Genomic DNA, 17899 nt, shown 5'->3' on the forward strand with positions numbered 1-17899 from the left:
TTTCGTCAGGCAGATCCGCCATTGTTGTTTTGGTCTCGCGGTTCGAGTTTTCGCCGATCTCTGCACACGAGATCTCGTTTCAAGATTACGTCATTGTTGTGGTGCTTGTCTTCGACTTAAAGAGATGTATGCCTAATAATAAGAGAACCTTGAAATCACATTCTCCAAGCTAAGGTCGCATCCAGGACGTTGACCTCTGCGCCCGAGTCCACAAGGGCGTACAGGGACTGGGTTGACCCGGGGCTCCGAAGGTGCACCTGGAGCCTTGGCCTTCCGGTCGGGGAGATCGGGGTGTGAACGGAACTTAACCGGACGACTCCAATCGTCCGATTAGCTCCCCCTTTAGACGGGAAGGATGATATCCGGTGTCCTTGCCCGCCACAGTACAGGCAGAGGCCATCGGAGAGTCGACGCTGACGCTCCTCGTCAAACAGTGCCGCGCGATCCACCTCTATTGCCTCTGGTAGGTCTAGTAGAGTTGCGGGTGGCTGCTGGAAATCCGAAGGGGCGGCAGTCCCCTCGAGTAAGCAGGAAACTGGATGGCTCTGGCAGACTCTCTCACGGCGTCAACCCTGGACCCGACGATCGCTGGTAGGCGAGGCGGGAGACACCAACTCATCCTTCATGTAGTCTGCCAAGCTGTTGAGATAGGCGTCCACTAACGCCTCTTCATTCCAGTTGCTCTGGCTTGCGAGGGTCCGAAAATCGATCGAATAATGGGCGATGGATCGTCTTCCCTGCCGTATCCTCATCAAAGATCTCAACGCGTCAATTGATGAGGATCCTGTGTTGAATACCATGAGAATCTCCTGGGCCATGAGACCAAATGAGGAACACGCAGCTGAACCTCTCTCAAATTCAGCCGTTCCCCAGAGCCTGGCTCACCCAGTCAAATGGTTAATAGTGAAGGCAACTTTGGCTGCTTCGGACGCGAAGTTTCGGGGTTGCAGGTCGAAAGTGAGTCGGCAGTTTACAAGGAATGCTTGCACCTGAGCAGGATCGCCACAAAATTTCTCCGGCGTGCCCACTCGGGGTTTTGTTGTTTCGATGGCGGGAGAACTCGTGAATGGAACAGGCGGGGCGTGCGACGGCATTGCAGCAGAAGAATCACCGGGGGGCGGGGCCGATACGTGCAGCTGACGAGCAAGAATCTCTGGGAGCGCATCTAACCTTTCTTGGTGTTGCTGAAGCCATTCCTGTTGCTGTCCAACCATCCATAGAATGGCTGACACGTCACCCGACATCCGTCGGACCTCCGCCTCGGTACGGTGCAAACATTGCATGTCTCCTTTTGCAGATCGACGCTCGTTAAAAACTTCCGCTGGGTCTTTTTCTGGTCCGATCGTTCTGTCAGGAACCAGGAACGTAGACGGGAACCCAATTGCGTTAGTTTCTCAGTTTTATTTGAAAAGAGACGTAAGCTGGCACCCACGATCCAGTGATCGTTGATTGTGGGGAGCAGATCGCTCGGGACGCGGAAGTGGCACTTCTCTGGCGAGCGATAGCGGTGTCGAAGAGGGAAAAGCAGGTTGGGTTACCGGGGCCCAGTAGCAGAGACGTGATTAAACGGAAACAGGTCGAAGCCGAGAAACGTACGGGAGTCAAAAAAACAGGGAGTCAAGTTCGGAAGGCTTGCCTTAGCGGGAGCTGAAGGTTCGCAACGATCGGACGCCGGTAACAGGGAGTCGGGGGATTTAAAAGGTGGCAAGGAGCCAATCAGCGACTAGCGCTGCTGGCGCCACCGGGGCAGCCGCAGGTGCCCCGAATCAGTAATCATGACAAAACACTTAAAGTGAATAATTAAAATAATTTTAATCAACATTTAGCAGAATTTAGAGAAAAATCAGGGTAAGAGAAAAATGCGGACCTGAAATGTTGCCCCACACAAAAATCCCCCATGTACAATGTGCTGTTTTTTTTGGTCCAAAACACCCTGTTATGCCACCCACAGGACTTTGCCAACAAACAGAGAAGAAGCTTGTTTACCAGTGGCCAATGGCAAATTTGAAAAATCCAAAGGACAAAGGAGAGCATCATCTCTGAGACCCGAAAAGATTTCACATCAGTTTCAACTGAGTATGCTTCAGGTATAAAAAACAAAAACAAATAAACAAGCGCTTGGGATGGATCAAACGTTCTAATCTATCTTCTAGATTAAAGTACTTCATTTATTTTTTCATAGGTATGAATTTATGAAAAAGTTTTGGCACCTTCCTCATCATTATCAAGGTTTTATAAGTGATTGGTCATTTGGACCAGCAATTTAAGTTAAATATATCATATCGGAACGACAGAAAGTGTGCAGAATCACCTTTATTATCATTATATTTCTACAACATGATTACGGTTGAACTCCAATTGGCATAAAAATATACAATATAAAGACTGATGAATAGAAAAATATATATAATGTGTTCACCTCTAGGATATTGTACTTGAACGCGGTGAAATCGCACGTAACACTGTAACAGTGAACATGTCAACTGAAATATCATCCATTGCACAAGGTTATGGAATTACTGAAGATTGTAAATAAGTAAACAGTATGAAGTAAAACCTTTACAATACAAAAATGAACATGGTGAATACGTTTTCTGCAATACAATTTTTCTTTTACAAATAAAATAATTCTTCTGCATAACTGTTTTGGAATTCAGTCAAGAGCACCTAAAGTAAAACTGCACTTGAACCAGGATATTGCACTTAAAACTGTAAACCGTAAACGTGACAAGTAAAAATGTTTTCATTGCACAAAGTTATGGAAATTATATAAATGAGTAAATGGTACAATGTAAAACCTTTAACAGTACAAAATAAAAACAGCTATGAACTTTTACGCAATTAGAAAACTTTTCTGCAAATAAAATACAATTTCTGCATAACTCTTTTAGAAAGTCAAAAACTGTACATAACCGGGATATTGCACTGGGATAAGGTAGCCATTTGTAAATTATTTTCTTCTTTCCATCTACACTTAAAAATGACAACATGCGAGCCTCGAAACAGCTCATAAGTTGTATCGAAAATCTATATAATAAGGTAAAATGATTTAATTTGTTGTCTTATATTAAGTACCTGATATAGTTACGCAGGAATTGACCTAAACATCCTAATTAAGAATAGCAATCAAATCAATAGATAGATAGATAGATAGATAGATACTTTGTTCATCCCCGAAGGGAAATTCACATTTCCAGCAGCATCCCTGAGCTGAGAACAATCGAGAACAATTGAAAATAACACGGGAGCTGCTGGAGTGGCTGCCATTCGTGACGGCGCCGGAAGAAAAGATTCAATTTGAATCATGTACAAACAAACAAACAATGCCAACTTCTTAATTTTTTTTTTCAATAGTCACTTATTGGGGAAGGCATTTAGAATTGAAGATGGACAACTACCCATTCCAGGAGAGTCTTTATTTCTCTGTATTTGACCAATAGATAAAGTTTATCACCCTGCTTCATTTTGTGGTGGTAACAAACTTGATCTGAAAGCCTTTTTCCTACTCACGTGTTTCACAAGAAAGCAACTAAATTTTTTTGTTGATTTTTTTTTCCAGGTGTCAGGAAGTGGTGACAACATGGTGGAGTGCCAGTTGGAAACGCATAGTAACAAAATGGTGACCTTTAAGTTTGATATGGAGGGAGATGCACCAGAGGATATTGCAGATTATATGGTAAATTAGTGCTAAATAATTTGAAGCAAATATTTTTTTCTATGTTGGTTTAAATACTTGTATTCATTTGTCCACAAATAATCATTCATTAGTAGTCTATCACTACTGTACTACGGAGAAACATGTCTGGTCTCCCCAAAATGTCTGGTTCTCCTAAGAGAAATTTATGATAGATAGATAGATAGATAGATAGATAGATAGATAGATAGATAGATAGATAGATAGATAGATAGATAGATAGATAGATACTTTGTTCATCCCCGAAGGGAAATTCACATTTCCAGCAGCATCCCTGAGCTGAGAACAATCGAGAACAATTGAAAATAACACGGGAGCTGCTGGAGTGGCTGCCATTCGTGACAGCGCCGGAAGAAAAGATTCAATTTGAATCATGTACAAACAAACAAACAATGCCAACTTCTTAATTTTTTTTTTCAATAGTCACTTATTGGGGAAGGCATTTAGAATTGAAGATGGACAACTATTAAAAAAAAGCGCTTCAAAGACTTTTGTGCTTTGTTTCCAGGTGGAGGAAGTTTTTGTTCTTGATGTGGAAAAGGAGAAGTTTGTTGAAGAGCTCAGGACCACTATTGCAAAAGCCCAGGAGCTTCTTCAAACACATTCACTTGTAAGTTCAATTCCCGTATGAAATATTGCCGTCACAATTTGTTTATTAGTTGCTGGTAATGATTTATATTGATTAGACGGGATGCACCGATCAGATACAAGTCAGCGCTCCTTCTAGCTCTACATGTAAGTGTATAATCATTTATGTTCTTAGTAATGTAGCATAAGCAGAAGAAAATGTAAATGTGTCAACTATTTTTTTTTCCACAGCTGACTCGGTACCGTACTCATCTCCAGTTGGCCGCTGGCGTTTCTTTATCAACCAAACCATTCGCCATAGAGACTCTCTTTCCAGCCAGGGGACAGCCACTACGCCTCCCACCGGAGAGAAAAAGACACTCCCGCCTACAAAATCAGACAAAGGTGAGCTTAAGCGCCTCATATTGGTTTCATTTAAAGCAGGGGTGTCAAAGTAATTTTAGCTCAGGGACCACATGGTAGAAAAACACTCTCGCGGGCCGGTCAAGTAGATCAAACAGAGAAAGAGAGAGAACAAGAAAAAGAAAGTGTGTGTGTCTGTGTGTGTGTGAGAGAGAGAGTGTGTGATAGAGGAAGAAAGTGGCATAGGCCTCACCCACAGGGTTTCTGTAGAAAAGTTTTTGCTGAAATGAGGCTGTGTGAACCTTTCTTCTTGAATACATTCACTGATCTGATATTTTTAAATAAACCCATCATGGTCTTATAACCCTCTTATACCCAAAATACAGTAATCTCTCGGTTATCGCGGTTAATGGGGACCAAAACCACCCGCAAAAAGTGAAAATCCGCGAAGTAGCGACGCCCCTTCAAAAATGCTTTAAAAAAATATATAATATAATATTTTTTTTTAATGTTTTTTAAATTATTATTTTATTTTATTATTATTTCTTTTAGACCCGCTAAGCTCTGAACCCGCGAACGTGGAACTGCGAAGTAGCGAGGTAAAGCACTCATTCTTGACATTCAAACTGTCAGAAATATGGCTACCCACATGCCAATACGTTTGGCGTAAATCATTAGTGTATAAACAACAGACTAACCTGTAAAATAGCAAAAGTTTGTACTGAAATGAGGCTGTGTGAACCTTTCTTCTTGAATACATTCATTGATCTGATATTTTTTAAATTAAACCATCATGGTCTTATAAACCTCTTAAACCCAAAATAAAGCACTCATTCTTGACATTCAAACTGTCAGAAGTATGGCTACACACATGCCAATACTTATGGCATAAATCATTAGTGTATAAACTACAGACTAACCTGTAAAATAGAAAAAGTTTGTACTGAAATGAGGCTGTGTGAACCACTCTTCGAGAATCCATTCATTTATCAGATTTGGGCCGTGACTCACGCCGTAAAGCACATCAGTGAACAGATACCTCACAGAGGTTCCTACCCCCGTGACAACAAACTGCAGCAATACTTTATATTCACTTTGGTTTTCAACCATGTAGATACATAAATAAAACAATAGAAATTGGGTTCAATACTTTTCAAAAAATAGTGTTTACCTTTTTTAAAATAAAATAAGGCTGCACGATCATTCATGAGCGTATAACAGATTCGGCCATCACCGCTGAAAAAATACATTTGAAAATGTATGTATGTATATGTATATATATATATATATATATATATATATATATATATATATATATATATATATATATATATATATATATATATATATATATATATATATATATATATATATATATATATATATATATATACTGGACTGTCTCAGAAAATTAGAATATTGTGATAAAGTTCTTTATTTTCTGTAATGCAATTAAAAAAACAAAAATGTCATACATTCTGGTTTCATTACACATCAACTGAACTATTTCAAGCCTTTTATTATTTTAATATTGCTGAATTTGGCTTACAGCTTAAGAAAACTCAAAAATCCTTTCTCAAAATATTAGAATATCATGAAAAAGTATACAAGTAGGCTATTCAACTAATCACCTGAATCATCTAATTAACTCGAAACACCTTGCGAGGGTTTCCTGAGCCTTAAAAACACTCAGCTTGGTTCAGTAAACTAAATCACTGCTGATCTGACTGTTGTCCAGAGGACCATCATTGATACCCTCCATCAGGAGGGTAAGACACAAAACGAAATTTCTCAAAGAGCAGGCTGTTCACAGAGTGCAGTTTCAAAGCATATCCACAAAAAGTCTGTTGGAAGGGAAAAATGTGGCCGGAAACGCTGCACAACCAAGAGAGACGACCGCAGCCTTAACAAAATTGTGAAGAAGAGCCGCTTCCAGAATTTGAGGGAGCTTCAAAGACAGTGGGCTGAAGCTGGAGTCCAGGTATCAAAAGCCACAGTTCACAGACGTGTCCGGGAAATGGGCTACAATAGCCGTATTCCCATGGTCAAGCCACTTCTGAACTCAAGACAACGGAAGAAGCGTCTGACTTGGGCTATGGAGAAGAAGCACTGGACAGTTGCAGAGTGGTCCAAAGTCCTCTTTTCAGACGAAAGCAAGTTTTGCATTTCATTTGGAAGTCAAGGCGCCAGAGTCTGGAGAAAGGCTGGAGAAGAGCAAAATCCAAGTTGCTTGAAATCCAGTGTGAAGTTCCCACAGTCAGCAATGGTTTGGGGAGCCATGTCAGCTGCTGGTGTTGGTCCACTGTGTTTCATCAAGTCCAGAGTAAATACAACTGTGTACCAAGAGATTTTAGAGCACTACATGCTTCCATCTGCTGAAAAGCTCTATGGAGATGAGTCTTTCATTTCCCAGCATGATCTGGCACCTGCCCACAGTGCCAAAACCACCAGTAACTGGTGCACTGACCATGGCATCACTGTCCTTGATTGGCCTGCTAATTCCCCTGACCTGAACCCCATCGAGAATTTGTGGGGTATAGTTAAGAAGAAGATGAAAGACACCAGACCTACAAATGCAAATGAGCTGAAGGCCGCTATCGAAGCATCCTGGGCATCAATAACACCTCAGCAATGCCACAGGCTGATTGCCTCCATGCCACGCCGGATTGATGCAGTAATCCGTGCAAAAGGATTCCCAACCAAGTACTGAGTGCATCAATGGACATTTTCAAATGTTTGATTTAGTTTTGCTGTTATAAAATTATTTTTTTTACTTGGTCTGAGGAAGTATTCTAATATTTTGAGATAGGATTTTTGAGTTTTTTTCAGCTGTAAGCCAAAATCAGCAATATTCAAATAATAAAAGGCTTGAAATAGTTCAGTTGATGTGTAATGAATCCAGAATGTATGACATTTTTGTTTTTTTAATTGCATTACAGAAAATAAAGAACTTTATCACAATATTCTAATTTTCTGAGACAGTCCAGTATATACCAGTATATGTGTGTGTATATGTGTGTATATGTGTGAATATGGGCAGCACGGCGGCGCAGTGGTTAGCGCGTGTGCAGGCACAGTTCTAAGGTCTTGGGAACCTCCTGTGTGGGTTCAAATCCAGCAACCGGACTTCCTGTGCGGAGTTTGTATGTTCTCCCCGTGCTTGCGTGGGATTCCTCCGGGCACTCGGGTTTCCTCCCACTTTCCAAAGACATGCATTTCGGGTCCAAATTGTCCCTAGGTGTAAATGAGCGAGCGAGTTGTCTGTCCCTGTGTGCCCTGCGATTGGCTGGCAACCAGTTCAGGGTGTCCCCCTGCCCACTGCCCGATGATTGCTGGGATGGGCTCCAGCCACTCCGCGACCCTACTGAGGATAAGTGGTGCAGCATATATATATATATATATATATATATATATATATATATATCTATGGCCCTTATTGTATTCTTTGTGTAATACAGCAGAAAATCAGATAAGTACTTATTGTCACCACATAAACATGTCTTTTCTGTTTTGTAGAAAATGAAAGCTCCCAGCCTATTGAGGCCTGTGGTCAAGTGTCCTCTCCACTGGGCTTAGCCTCCTCCACCGCCACGGCACCTGAAAACTTTGTTGAAGCCTCCGGCTCTCCGAAGGTTTCAGGTCATTTTAAGCCGCCAGTCCTCACAACGACTTCTGTCGACCAAATGCCCAAGGTTCCTATGGTTGCGGTGATTTCTGCTGCCACCAATGTGACATCCATCGCTAACCTTCAGGCTAATGCCACTGTCAGCCAGACTCACTTGGAGGCAGTGCAGCAGACTCCGTCCTTATCAGCTCACTTGCAGCAGGTCCCAATTGCTCAGCAACAGTTGCAGCTTGAGCCACCACACCAAATACAGGCAGCGATGCACAAACAATTTGAACAGGAGTTTTTGCAACATCAACAACAACAAACACCACACGTGCAACCGCAGGTTTTACCAGAACATCAATTAAACTCACACAACAGTATGTCCCCTCCACATGTTTGTAGTCAAGTGGTAGGACCACCCAAAATCTCTGCTGAACTGCCAACACGACATTGCCAGACACAAAAGCTAAACCAAGAAGAAGCGGTGAAAGTTGCAAATACAACTCAGAGGCAACACCCACTTGCTGAACAATCGTCATTACAGCACTCAGAGGCTGAAGTGCCCACAGGAGAGATCACTGACAATACGGCACCGTGGCATCCTTCATCTGATTCGACCGTGCCGCCTCTTCACGTGGGAGCGGTCGAGGGTTCCTATTTCCCTCTCTCTGTCACGCTCACCCCTTCCCCCGCTCAGCCTTCCTCTGTGGTCGAGTCGGACAGCGAAGGTCCGCCCAAAATGGAATTTGGGGACAATCGTATAAAGACTCTGGATGAGAAGCTGAGAAACTTGTTATATCAGGAGCACAGCAGTGCAACTCAGGCCAGTGGAGCCGCACTTTCATTGACGTCGGCTGCAACAGTTTCTGCATGTGGAGAGGAGTCATCAAAAGCACAAACTACATCCCTGCCGCATCCAGTTTGTCTCTCAGATACATCTCCGCACTCGTCATCCTCCACAACTTCCTCTACCACAACCATCAGTACCCCTGAACCTGAGGAACCAGTGGAAAAGTCGTCGGAAGTTCCCCACTCTGCACGGAAAGGTGTGACCAGACAAGACGTCCCTCCTGGCCCAGAACGCCTTCTTTTTCCAGGAGAACCGACTATCCTCGTGAGTGACAAAAGACATCCATCTGGTTTGCATAAATGAGGGGTCTCCAATGTGGGGCCCGTGGGCACCAGGGTGCCCTCCAAGGACAGATGAGGTGCCCGCAGATCTGTTCTGAAAATAGCTCACCAGTGCTGGGTTTTAAAAATTTTAGGTGAAGTGCTTTTAAATAATTTAAATTGTTGCTATGTTTTAGGTTAACTTGTAGGCTAGGGTTGCGAGCTAGGGTTTGGGTTTCAAATGAGGGTTTTAACGTATTTTATGGTTCCAAAAATAGATTTGGGGCTAGTGTTAGAAAGTAAGGTTAAAGCGCCTTATTAGGGTATTAAACTTAATTTAGGATTCTTTAATAGGTTTTGGGCTAGGGTTACAGTTAAGGCTAGGTGTAGTTTTAGGGTTAGCAACAAGGGTTGGAAGCTCTACATTAGGGTTCTAATCTGAATGCAGGGTTCCAAAATAGGTTGAGAACTAGGATGACAATTTGAAACAGGGTTAGGGCTTAGGCTACTGCTAGAGTTACGTGTAGGGCTATGGTTAGGAGCGAGGGTTTTAAAGTAGGGTTTTAAACTAATTTTAGGGTTCTAAAATAAGGTTGCGTCTAGAGTTAGGCTTTAAAACTAAGGTTTAGGCTGCTGATATTTTGAGTGGTTGACAGTCTATTTTGACCCTCCCTCCAATACTTACTAACATAGTAACAACAAAGTAATGACAAGATAAGTTTTTATTTTTTTGAAACGCTTATCAATCTAGGTGACCTATGCGCAAATTAGTAGCAAAAAAGTAGCTGTCTGCATGAAAAAGTTGGAGACCCCTGGCATAAATGTTTCTCACTTGGGAAATCCTGATAAGCACAAATCTTGTAATCAACATGAAACACTTGTAATTGTCTAACCTGTTTCAGGCTGAGTCCCCCCACTCCGACTACAGCACGGCCCAAGACGCACTGCAGCCCCACCGCCAGCAGATCCCCCTGCAGCCCGGAACGCAGCAGCAGAATGCAGGAGGTGGATATTTTGGCCTAAACCTGACATGTCCTAGTATCAGAAATCCGGTTTCTAACAAGAAATCCTGGACTCGCAAATTCAAAAACTGGGCGTGCAAATTGCGACATTCCGCCAGCTTGTTCAAGAAGCCCAGAGTCCAGCAAGGTAGTGTGCTATTAGAGAATCGTCTAGTGATTGACTGAGTGATTGAGTGATGTTGACCTTGTAAATAATTATTCTTAGTTTTAATATAGATGATTAACTTAGTCACAAGGTTTGTACGGGTGCTTGAAATCCTTATAAATGCTTAAATTTTAATTTTTTGTTTTTAAGGTCAAGAAAATGATTGTATTTTGGGTAAATTGCTTGAAAATCCTTGAAATCATTGCCATTGCCATGTTTCTTGGCAGTCTGACTCTATAGACCATGGAATAAATAAAGAAAAAAGAATTGTGGGAAAATGATGCCGATGCGCCGGCTCTCAGTCATTATGGCGTTGTCATGTGAAGCGTCACCTCACCTTACTGGTCCCACCCAAGATTACAGTTCTATGTATAAAAATGGCTTTTTAGGCTCGGCTTACTTATAAGACTCTCACCTTTGTTTCGGCTCCCAAACATCTCCTCAGATTTTTTTTTTAAATTATATATTATCAATGACAAATAAGCATTATGCAACAAACTATATAGTAATTAGTAATCTCTTACGTTTTGCAGGGGATCCCTGCATAAAATATAAATTATAATATTCACAGATATGCAAATAAATGTGTTAAATACAAAATGCTTTTTAGCTTTTTACTTACTGAACAAATGTCGGACAACAACACAAAATCCCTGAAAATGCAAAACAATAAGATAAAACCGATTGACTCCTCCTTGCTATAAACAAATGATAAAGGAAAAAATAATTAATATTTACAATTATATTTACACCAATTTATATACAGATCCTCTAAAAAACACCCCAAAAATTTAATTAAAATGAGTAAAACAAAAAGCAAATGATCAGCAGTCTCTAAAATTGAAATATTGAATGCATTATGCTTCGGAGAAATCAATAACATTAAATTGAGTCCAAATTTGGCTAATTTTTCTGCCTTTCATAGCTATAGTACTTTCTTTCTTTTCTGTCTTCTGTATTGAACTCAATTATGACCAAACACCTAGGAGCCCTTTACGTGTTTGTAAACAAGTGTGGTGTACGGAAGCTGCAAGACTGTTTTTGAAGGAGAATGGCAGAATTCATGTCAGTTTATAGCAGCCCATTGACACAAAAAGAACGTAGATCATAAATAGGAACAGATCAAAAGAGAACAAGGTATGTGATAACAGCAAGATATCGACTTTATTTTAGTCATCAAAGTCAAGCAAAAAAAGGTTATTTTGATTACGCTGGATTTATTCCTCTGAAGGTACTGGAAAGATTGAAAAATTGGCCTTGAAAGTTCTGAAAACGTATTTGAATTTGGCCATGAAAAAGGTGTACGAACCCTTTACCTAACTTTCAAGAATGATTTATTTTTAATGTTTGCATAACTATTCCGTGTTTTAATATTTTGGAGGTATGTCAGACCTTAACAGAATGTTTCTCTGTGTGTCATCTTATTTTTCTATTTGTTTGTCTGTGTGTTCTACATACTTATCTCTTGCTGTCTTTCCTGCTCCCTTTTGTTCCATTTACTTTTCACCCCAGTGTCATTATCAGATGGAAATTCGTTTGAAGAGATGAAGGAAGCAGCCCCCCGGCTAACTCAGTCCTGCAGGGGACGCTTCCATGTATGGATTTCACCTTTATTTAAAATTGCGTGGACTAAAACACAGGGTTAATGCTTCCCTTATCTGCTTTCCCCAGGTGACTCCAGTGCTTCAGTCCTCCCTGCCAAAAGGAGCGTCATCAGGTCGCACTCACAGGAAAGTAGGACGTTTTTCCGTGACAAAGGCCGAGTTGGGCCAATCGGACAGTTCCCCTGTACGACTCAGAGACAGGAGGAGATCTCGGACCAAGGAGCTTGAAAAAGAAGACAAAAGGACGCCGGTGATGGCTCATCATTCTAGAGGGCACTGCCACTCCCCTGTGGATAGCAGTGACAGCGATGAGGATGGGAGTGAGTTAGAGGATGAAGATCTCAGAAAGGAACTGCACAAGCTGAAAGAGAAGTAATTCAGATCAATCTTTTCTTATGTCTAAAGCAGGGGTTGGCAAGCCAAAATGTTGAGAGAACAATATTGGACAGAACAAAAAAATATTGTCTAGAGCTGCAAAAAAATAAAAGCCGTATTTAAGCCTTATAATGAATGCAACACATGCTGTATGTATCTATATTAGCTATATTAGCCTACTATTAAAATGACTCAGTGGGCAATGAAGCAACATGTGACTACTCTGTTGTAGGAAACCGTCTTAAGTTTAACTTTATTGCAATATTAATGTAATATTATTAACAGTATTATTTATTTTATCATTTATATTATAATAATAATATTATATTATTTATATTATACTATTTGTACTTATATAATTTATATTATTTTATTTGTATTAACAATATCAATATATATTAACAATATCATTGCTTTGATAAAACTAAATAAATCCAATTTTTGATGTCATTTTTATTATGAGGATTTGAAAAAACAAAATGGAACGTGCATAATATGCCGCTTATCTAAACAACAAAAATAGTGCAATAAAACTCAGCGTGTTTTCATAAAAATAAACCAGCAGCCTTTTGATAAGGTTAATAAAATCAAAAGAAACTATGAATATATAGAATAATACATTTTGTCCCCAATCTTTTTCAAATTGTAAAGAGCAGATGTGGCTCCTGAGCAGCGGGTTTCCAGCCATGGGTCTAAAAGAACTAAAAGATGTTTCCCTCACCATATACTTTGACGTCCTTGGTGCACTGCAGATTTTGCAAACATCTGGAAATTCAAGAGAACCCATACACTCAAATCAATCAGAGAACAGCTTAGAGCAATCCGAATGAATCATTCAGGGGTCTCAAACTTGCAGCCAATTGCAGCACCCACGATGATAGTTTGAGGCCCCTGCCTTAATATGAAAGTCAAAGGAACAGTATGTATTATTTTCCCACCAGATACCACCGTAATCTGTCGTGTCACCAAAAACGAGTGCTAAAAGCTCAACGGAAGAAGATAAAATACGGAGACTCAAAGTGACCTTATTGCTTTTAAAAAGAAGAAAAAGAAAAAAAGGATGAAACGTAAAGAGAAAAATGGAAAAGAGAAATAAGACAAAAAGTAAAGCTCAAAAAGGAAAAGAAAAATTAACTTGTATACAGAAACAGAAAAACCTAAATAGCTCCACGATCTTTTTTACAAAAATCAATAAAAATGTTAATACAGCCAACATGACTTCAATTAAACTTGAAATAATGAATGCATTGAAATCTAAAAAAAGCGGGCGAATTGTGTAGGAACTCCTCTTTTAGAGCCAAATTGATGAACTAATGTTCTTCGTTCTTAGAGCGCCGGTCTTCTGGTGATCCCAAGAGCCAAGAAGTGTTCCGCTGGTTCGAGAGCATTCTCTGTGGAATGCTCTTCCCCCTGAGATCCGATCTGCAACCTCAGTGGAAATGTTTAAATCTAAGCTTAAAACACACTTCTACTCTATAGCATATCAGAGTTCATTTTACCTCTGAAAAATGATGGGTCCCTGGGACTCGCATGCTCAAAAATCTATGGGTCCCAACAGAGATCTATGGGTCCCCAAAATTTAGTCTTATCGGGGTTGAAATTGTATATCGGCGACAAATATATAATAAAAATATATATATATTCATTCCATTTTAATCATCACAGTTTATTGGTAATACAAATCAGTTATCATATCATATATCAGTTATTATATATTTTTCATTTCACAACAATATTTTACATTGTACAAAATAATAATGCTGAAATGATTATATTAATCATTTCAGCATTATTATTTTGTATAAGCCGCTTATTATATTAATACTTTTGTTTATTTTTTTTCATCGAATCGATGGCTTCAACACACTAGTTTTCCTTGCCTCCGCGATCTTCCGAAGAATTTATCTGCCGTTTTTTCGTGCCGGAATCATTGCCGTTGTTATCACTTTCTGCATTATGTTTCGACTTATTACTGACACTGAAGAAATTACCAATTTTGTGTTGATTTTCACCTAATACTAACTGTTTTTTCGGAGGCATACTCATACCTGTCAACCTCCAGGGCTCCATGCCCTTACAAACTGTCACATTTTCCCTTATAAAATACGAAAAAATCATACACCATATTTTTTTTCAAACGTGTTTATGTAGTTTAACATGTTATATTGTACATGCGTTTCCTTATATCATATATTGTTAATGAACATTTTTTGTTGTGAGACACTGAGTTACTCGAATGAATGAGGTTTATTATAAAAAAAGTTCAAAATGAAGTAGCTTGGATGTTCACTGTAGCAGGAAAAAAAACATTCAAATATAATTAAGTAGAATAATACATTTTCTTATTCAAATTATTAATTCATGTTTGCATTAAAATATTGTTGGTCATATAATGATTAAAGGGATAACCACAAACCTGTCTTTTTAAATTTTCTCCTCTATACTTCCTTTTTTTCTTAACAACATAATGATTCGTAATATAATGCATCAAAGCAAGTGAGCCGTTTGAGAGCCGGCTCTCTTTAATGAGTTGAGCCGAAAAAGCCGCTTACTCCACAACAATGACGTAATCTCGAAGCAACGATTTCTCGTTTTCCGAGATCGGCGTGCAGACGAAAACTCGAACCGCGAGACCAAAACAACAATAGCGGAAAAGTTTGGAGTGCGGTAAATCTTTGTTAAAAAATGTAATTGGGTAATGACAATTTTGTGTCAAAAAAGTTGCGTCCTGGGGACGCACGTTGATTTGACACAATGCGTCCCCAGCAAAAATGATGCGTCTAGGACGCAGGGACACGGGCAAACGAGAACACTGGCATATGAATAACCTATACTTCTCGTGGACAATATCTAATAATGTATTATTTGTGATTGCAACATCCTTTGCTGTCTGGTAATCCTGAAAAGGGGATGCCACATGTGCGGTCCCTTCTCAAGGTTTCTTCATTTTCCTCATGTTGAGGTTTTGAGTTTTTCCTTGCCCTCATGTTGTTTCCAGACCAGGTGATGGTGTAATAATAGTCTGAAAAATAGTCTGTGTAATAACCTGTGCAGCCCTTTGAGACTCTTTGTGATTAAGGGCTATACAAATAAAAATGACTTGACTTGACTAATGTTATCGAATCACTCAGCCTTCCACTTAGGCGTGTTTTTCATGCTCTCAATCGCAAACGCTAAAATGAATTGAACTAATAAGGGCTAATATATCTGTCTGCACCTGAACTTGCTTCCATAAAACAAGTTAACTACACTTTTTGCCATCTATCTGTCTATCTACCCTGGTCATACCCCTCGAGAGGGATGACCGACAGCAAGACAAACGCATACAAAAACAAAGAAAAAAAAAGAACAAATAAACAAAGGGAAAAAGTAGCAAAAACAAAAAAAATTTGGACCATGGCCAACTCAAATGCACAAACACCCAATCAAGTTAAGCACCTCGTCACCCAAGTTGGTCATGCTTTCGTCCCTCCAGATGAAACAGAACACACTTTTTACGCTATCTATTAATTACACACATGCTTTTCTACCACAGACTTTTTAAAATCTCAATATTATGAACGGTCTTGTTTCACAGGGAAGTCAGGACTCAGGAAGTGGCGGGGCTGCAGCTGTTAACTACGCTCTAAAGTTACTCTTCCTGCTTCAGCGGCTCTGCCCTCAGTTTGTTTTTCCAGTCAGAAGGCGCTGGGTGGGTGCCGTTGGAGACAGAAAGCAGGAGAGAGAGCCTCAGCTGCATCTGAGCCTAAATAACCCCGTTTTAAATATGTTCTATCAGCCTGTCAAATAATTACAAATTCAGATACTGATATCCATCAAATTCCGAAATATCGTTGCCGATAGTTGACCTGCCCAATAATCGGTTGACCTCTCTTTTATGACATATAACAACCTTTTGGGAACAAATTATATTCATATATCAAAGTGATACAGTGCACACTCACACGCATATACATACAGTGGCTTGCGAAACCATTTGGCCCCCTTGAACTTTGTGACCTTTTGCCACATTTCAGACTTCAAACATAAGATATAAAACTGTATTTTCACTTGAAGCCTCAACAATAAGTGGGACACAATCATAAAGTGGAACACACTTTTTTGACAAATAAAAATCGAAAAAGTGGGTGTGCAAAATTATTCAGCCCCTTTACTTTCAGTGCAGCAAACTCTGTCCGTAAGTTCAGTGAGGATCTCTGAATGATTCAATGTTGATCTAAATGACTAACGATGATAAATGGAAACCATCTGTAATCAAGTCTCTGTATAAATACACCTGCACTGTGATAGTCTCCGAGGTCTGTTTAAAGTGCATAGAGCATCATTAAGAACGAGGAACACACTGTTGTGGAGAAGTTTAAAGCTGGATTTGGATACAAAAAGATTTCCCAAGCTTTAAACATCCCAATGAGCACTGTCCAAGCAATAATATTGAAATGGATGAAGTATCAGACCACTGCAAATTGACCAAGATCGGGCCGTCTCCCTAAACTTTCAGCTCATACCAGGAGAAAAATTATCAGAGATCCATGATCACTCTGGATGAACTGAGGAGTTCTACATCTGAGGTAGGAGAATCTGTCCATAGGACAACAATCAGTCATATACTGCACAAATCTGGCCTTTATGGAAGAGTGGCACGAAGGGAGCCAATTCTTAAAGATATCCATTAAAAGTGTTGTTTGACGTTTGCCACAAGCCACCTGGGAGACACACAAACATGTGGAAGAAGGTGCTCTGGTCAGTTGAGACCCAATCAAACTTTTTGGCAACAATGCAAGACGTTATGTTTGGCTTGAAAGCAGTACAGCTCATCACCCTCAACACACCATCCCCACAGTCAAACATGATGGTGGCAGCATCATGGTTTGAGCCTGTTTTTATCCAGCAAGGACAGGGAAGATGGTTCAAATTGATGGGAAGATGGATGGAGCCAAAAACAGGACCATTCTGGTAGAAAACCTGATGGAGTCCGTAAAAGACCTGAGACTGGGACGGAGATTTGTCTTCCAACATGACAATGATCCAAAACATAAAGCAAAAGCTACAATGGAATGTTTTACCCAAATACATATCAAGGTGTTAAAATGGCCAAGTCAAAGTCCAGACCTCAATCTAATTGAGAATCTGTGGAAAGAACTGAAAACTGCTGTTCACAAACCCTTTCCATCCAACCTCAATGAGCTCGAGCTGTTTTGCAAGGAGGAATGGGCAAAAACATCAGTTTCTTGATGTGCAAAACTGATAGACATATCCCAAGCCTCTTGCAGCTATAATCGCAGCAAAAGGTGGTGCTACAAAGTATTAACTCAATGGAGCTTTTTCATTTTTTATTTTATAAAAACGTTTAAAAATATCCAATAAAGTGTGTTCCACTTCATGATTGTGTCCCACTTATTGTTGATTCTT

The 17899-nt window shown here is 40.0% G+C and overlaps 1 protein-coding gene across 1 annotated transcript in view; it reads left to right on the forward strand.

Annotated features, from left to right (window-relative positions):
* The window catches only part of wnk3 (WNK lysine deficient protein kinase 3), a 128238-nt gene that overhangs the window by 97986 nt on the left and 12353 nt on the right, over window positions 1-17899 (forward strand). Inside the window, exons 13-21 of the mRNA XM_088329848.1 lie at window positions 1952-2087; window positions 3560-3676; window positions 4203-4304; window positions 4381-4429; window positions 4514-4666; window positions 8141-9348; window positions 10247-10493; window positions 12024-12106; window positions 12183-12487. Of these exons, the coding sequence (XP_088185974.1) occupies window positions 1952-2087; window positions 3560-3676; window positions 4203-4304; window positions 4381-4429; window positions 4514-4666; window positions 8141-9348; window positions 10247-10493; window positions 12024-12106; window positions 12183-12487 (2400 nt within the window). The remainder of the gene's footprint in view (window positions 1-1951; window positions 2088-3559; window positions 3677-4202; window positions 4305-4380; window positions 4430-4513; window positions 4667-8140; window positions 9349-10246; window positions 10494-12023; window positions 12107-12182; window positions 12488-17899) is intronic.

This window comes from Urocampus carinirostris, chromosome 3, assembly GCF_059441175.1.
Source record: "Urocampus carinirostris isolate Australia breed hairy pipefish chromosome 3, RoL_Ucar_1.0, whole genome shotgun sequence".
NCBI classification, from domain to species: Eukaryota; Metazoa; Chordata; class Actinopteri; order Syngnathiformes; family Syngnathidae; genus Urocampus; species Urocampus carinirostris.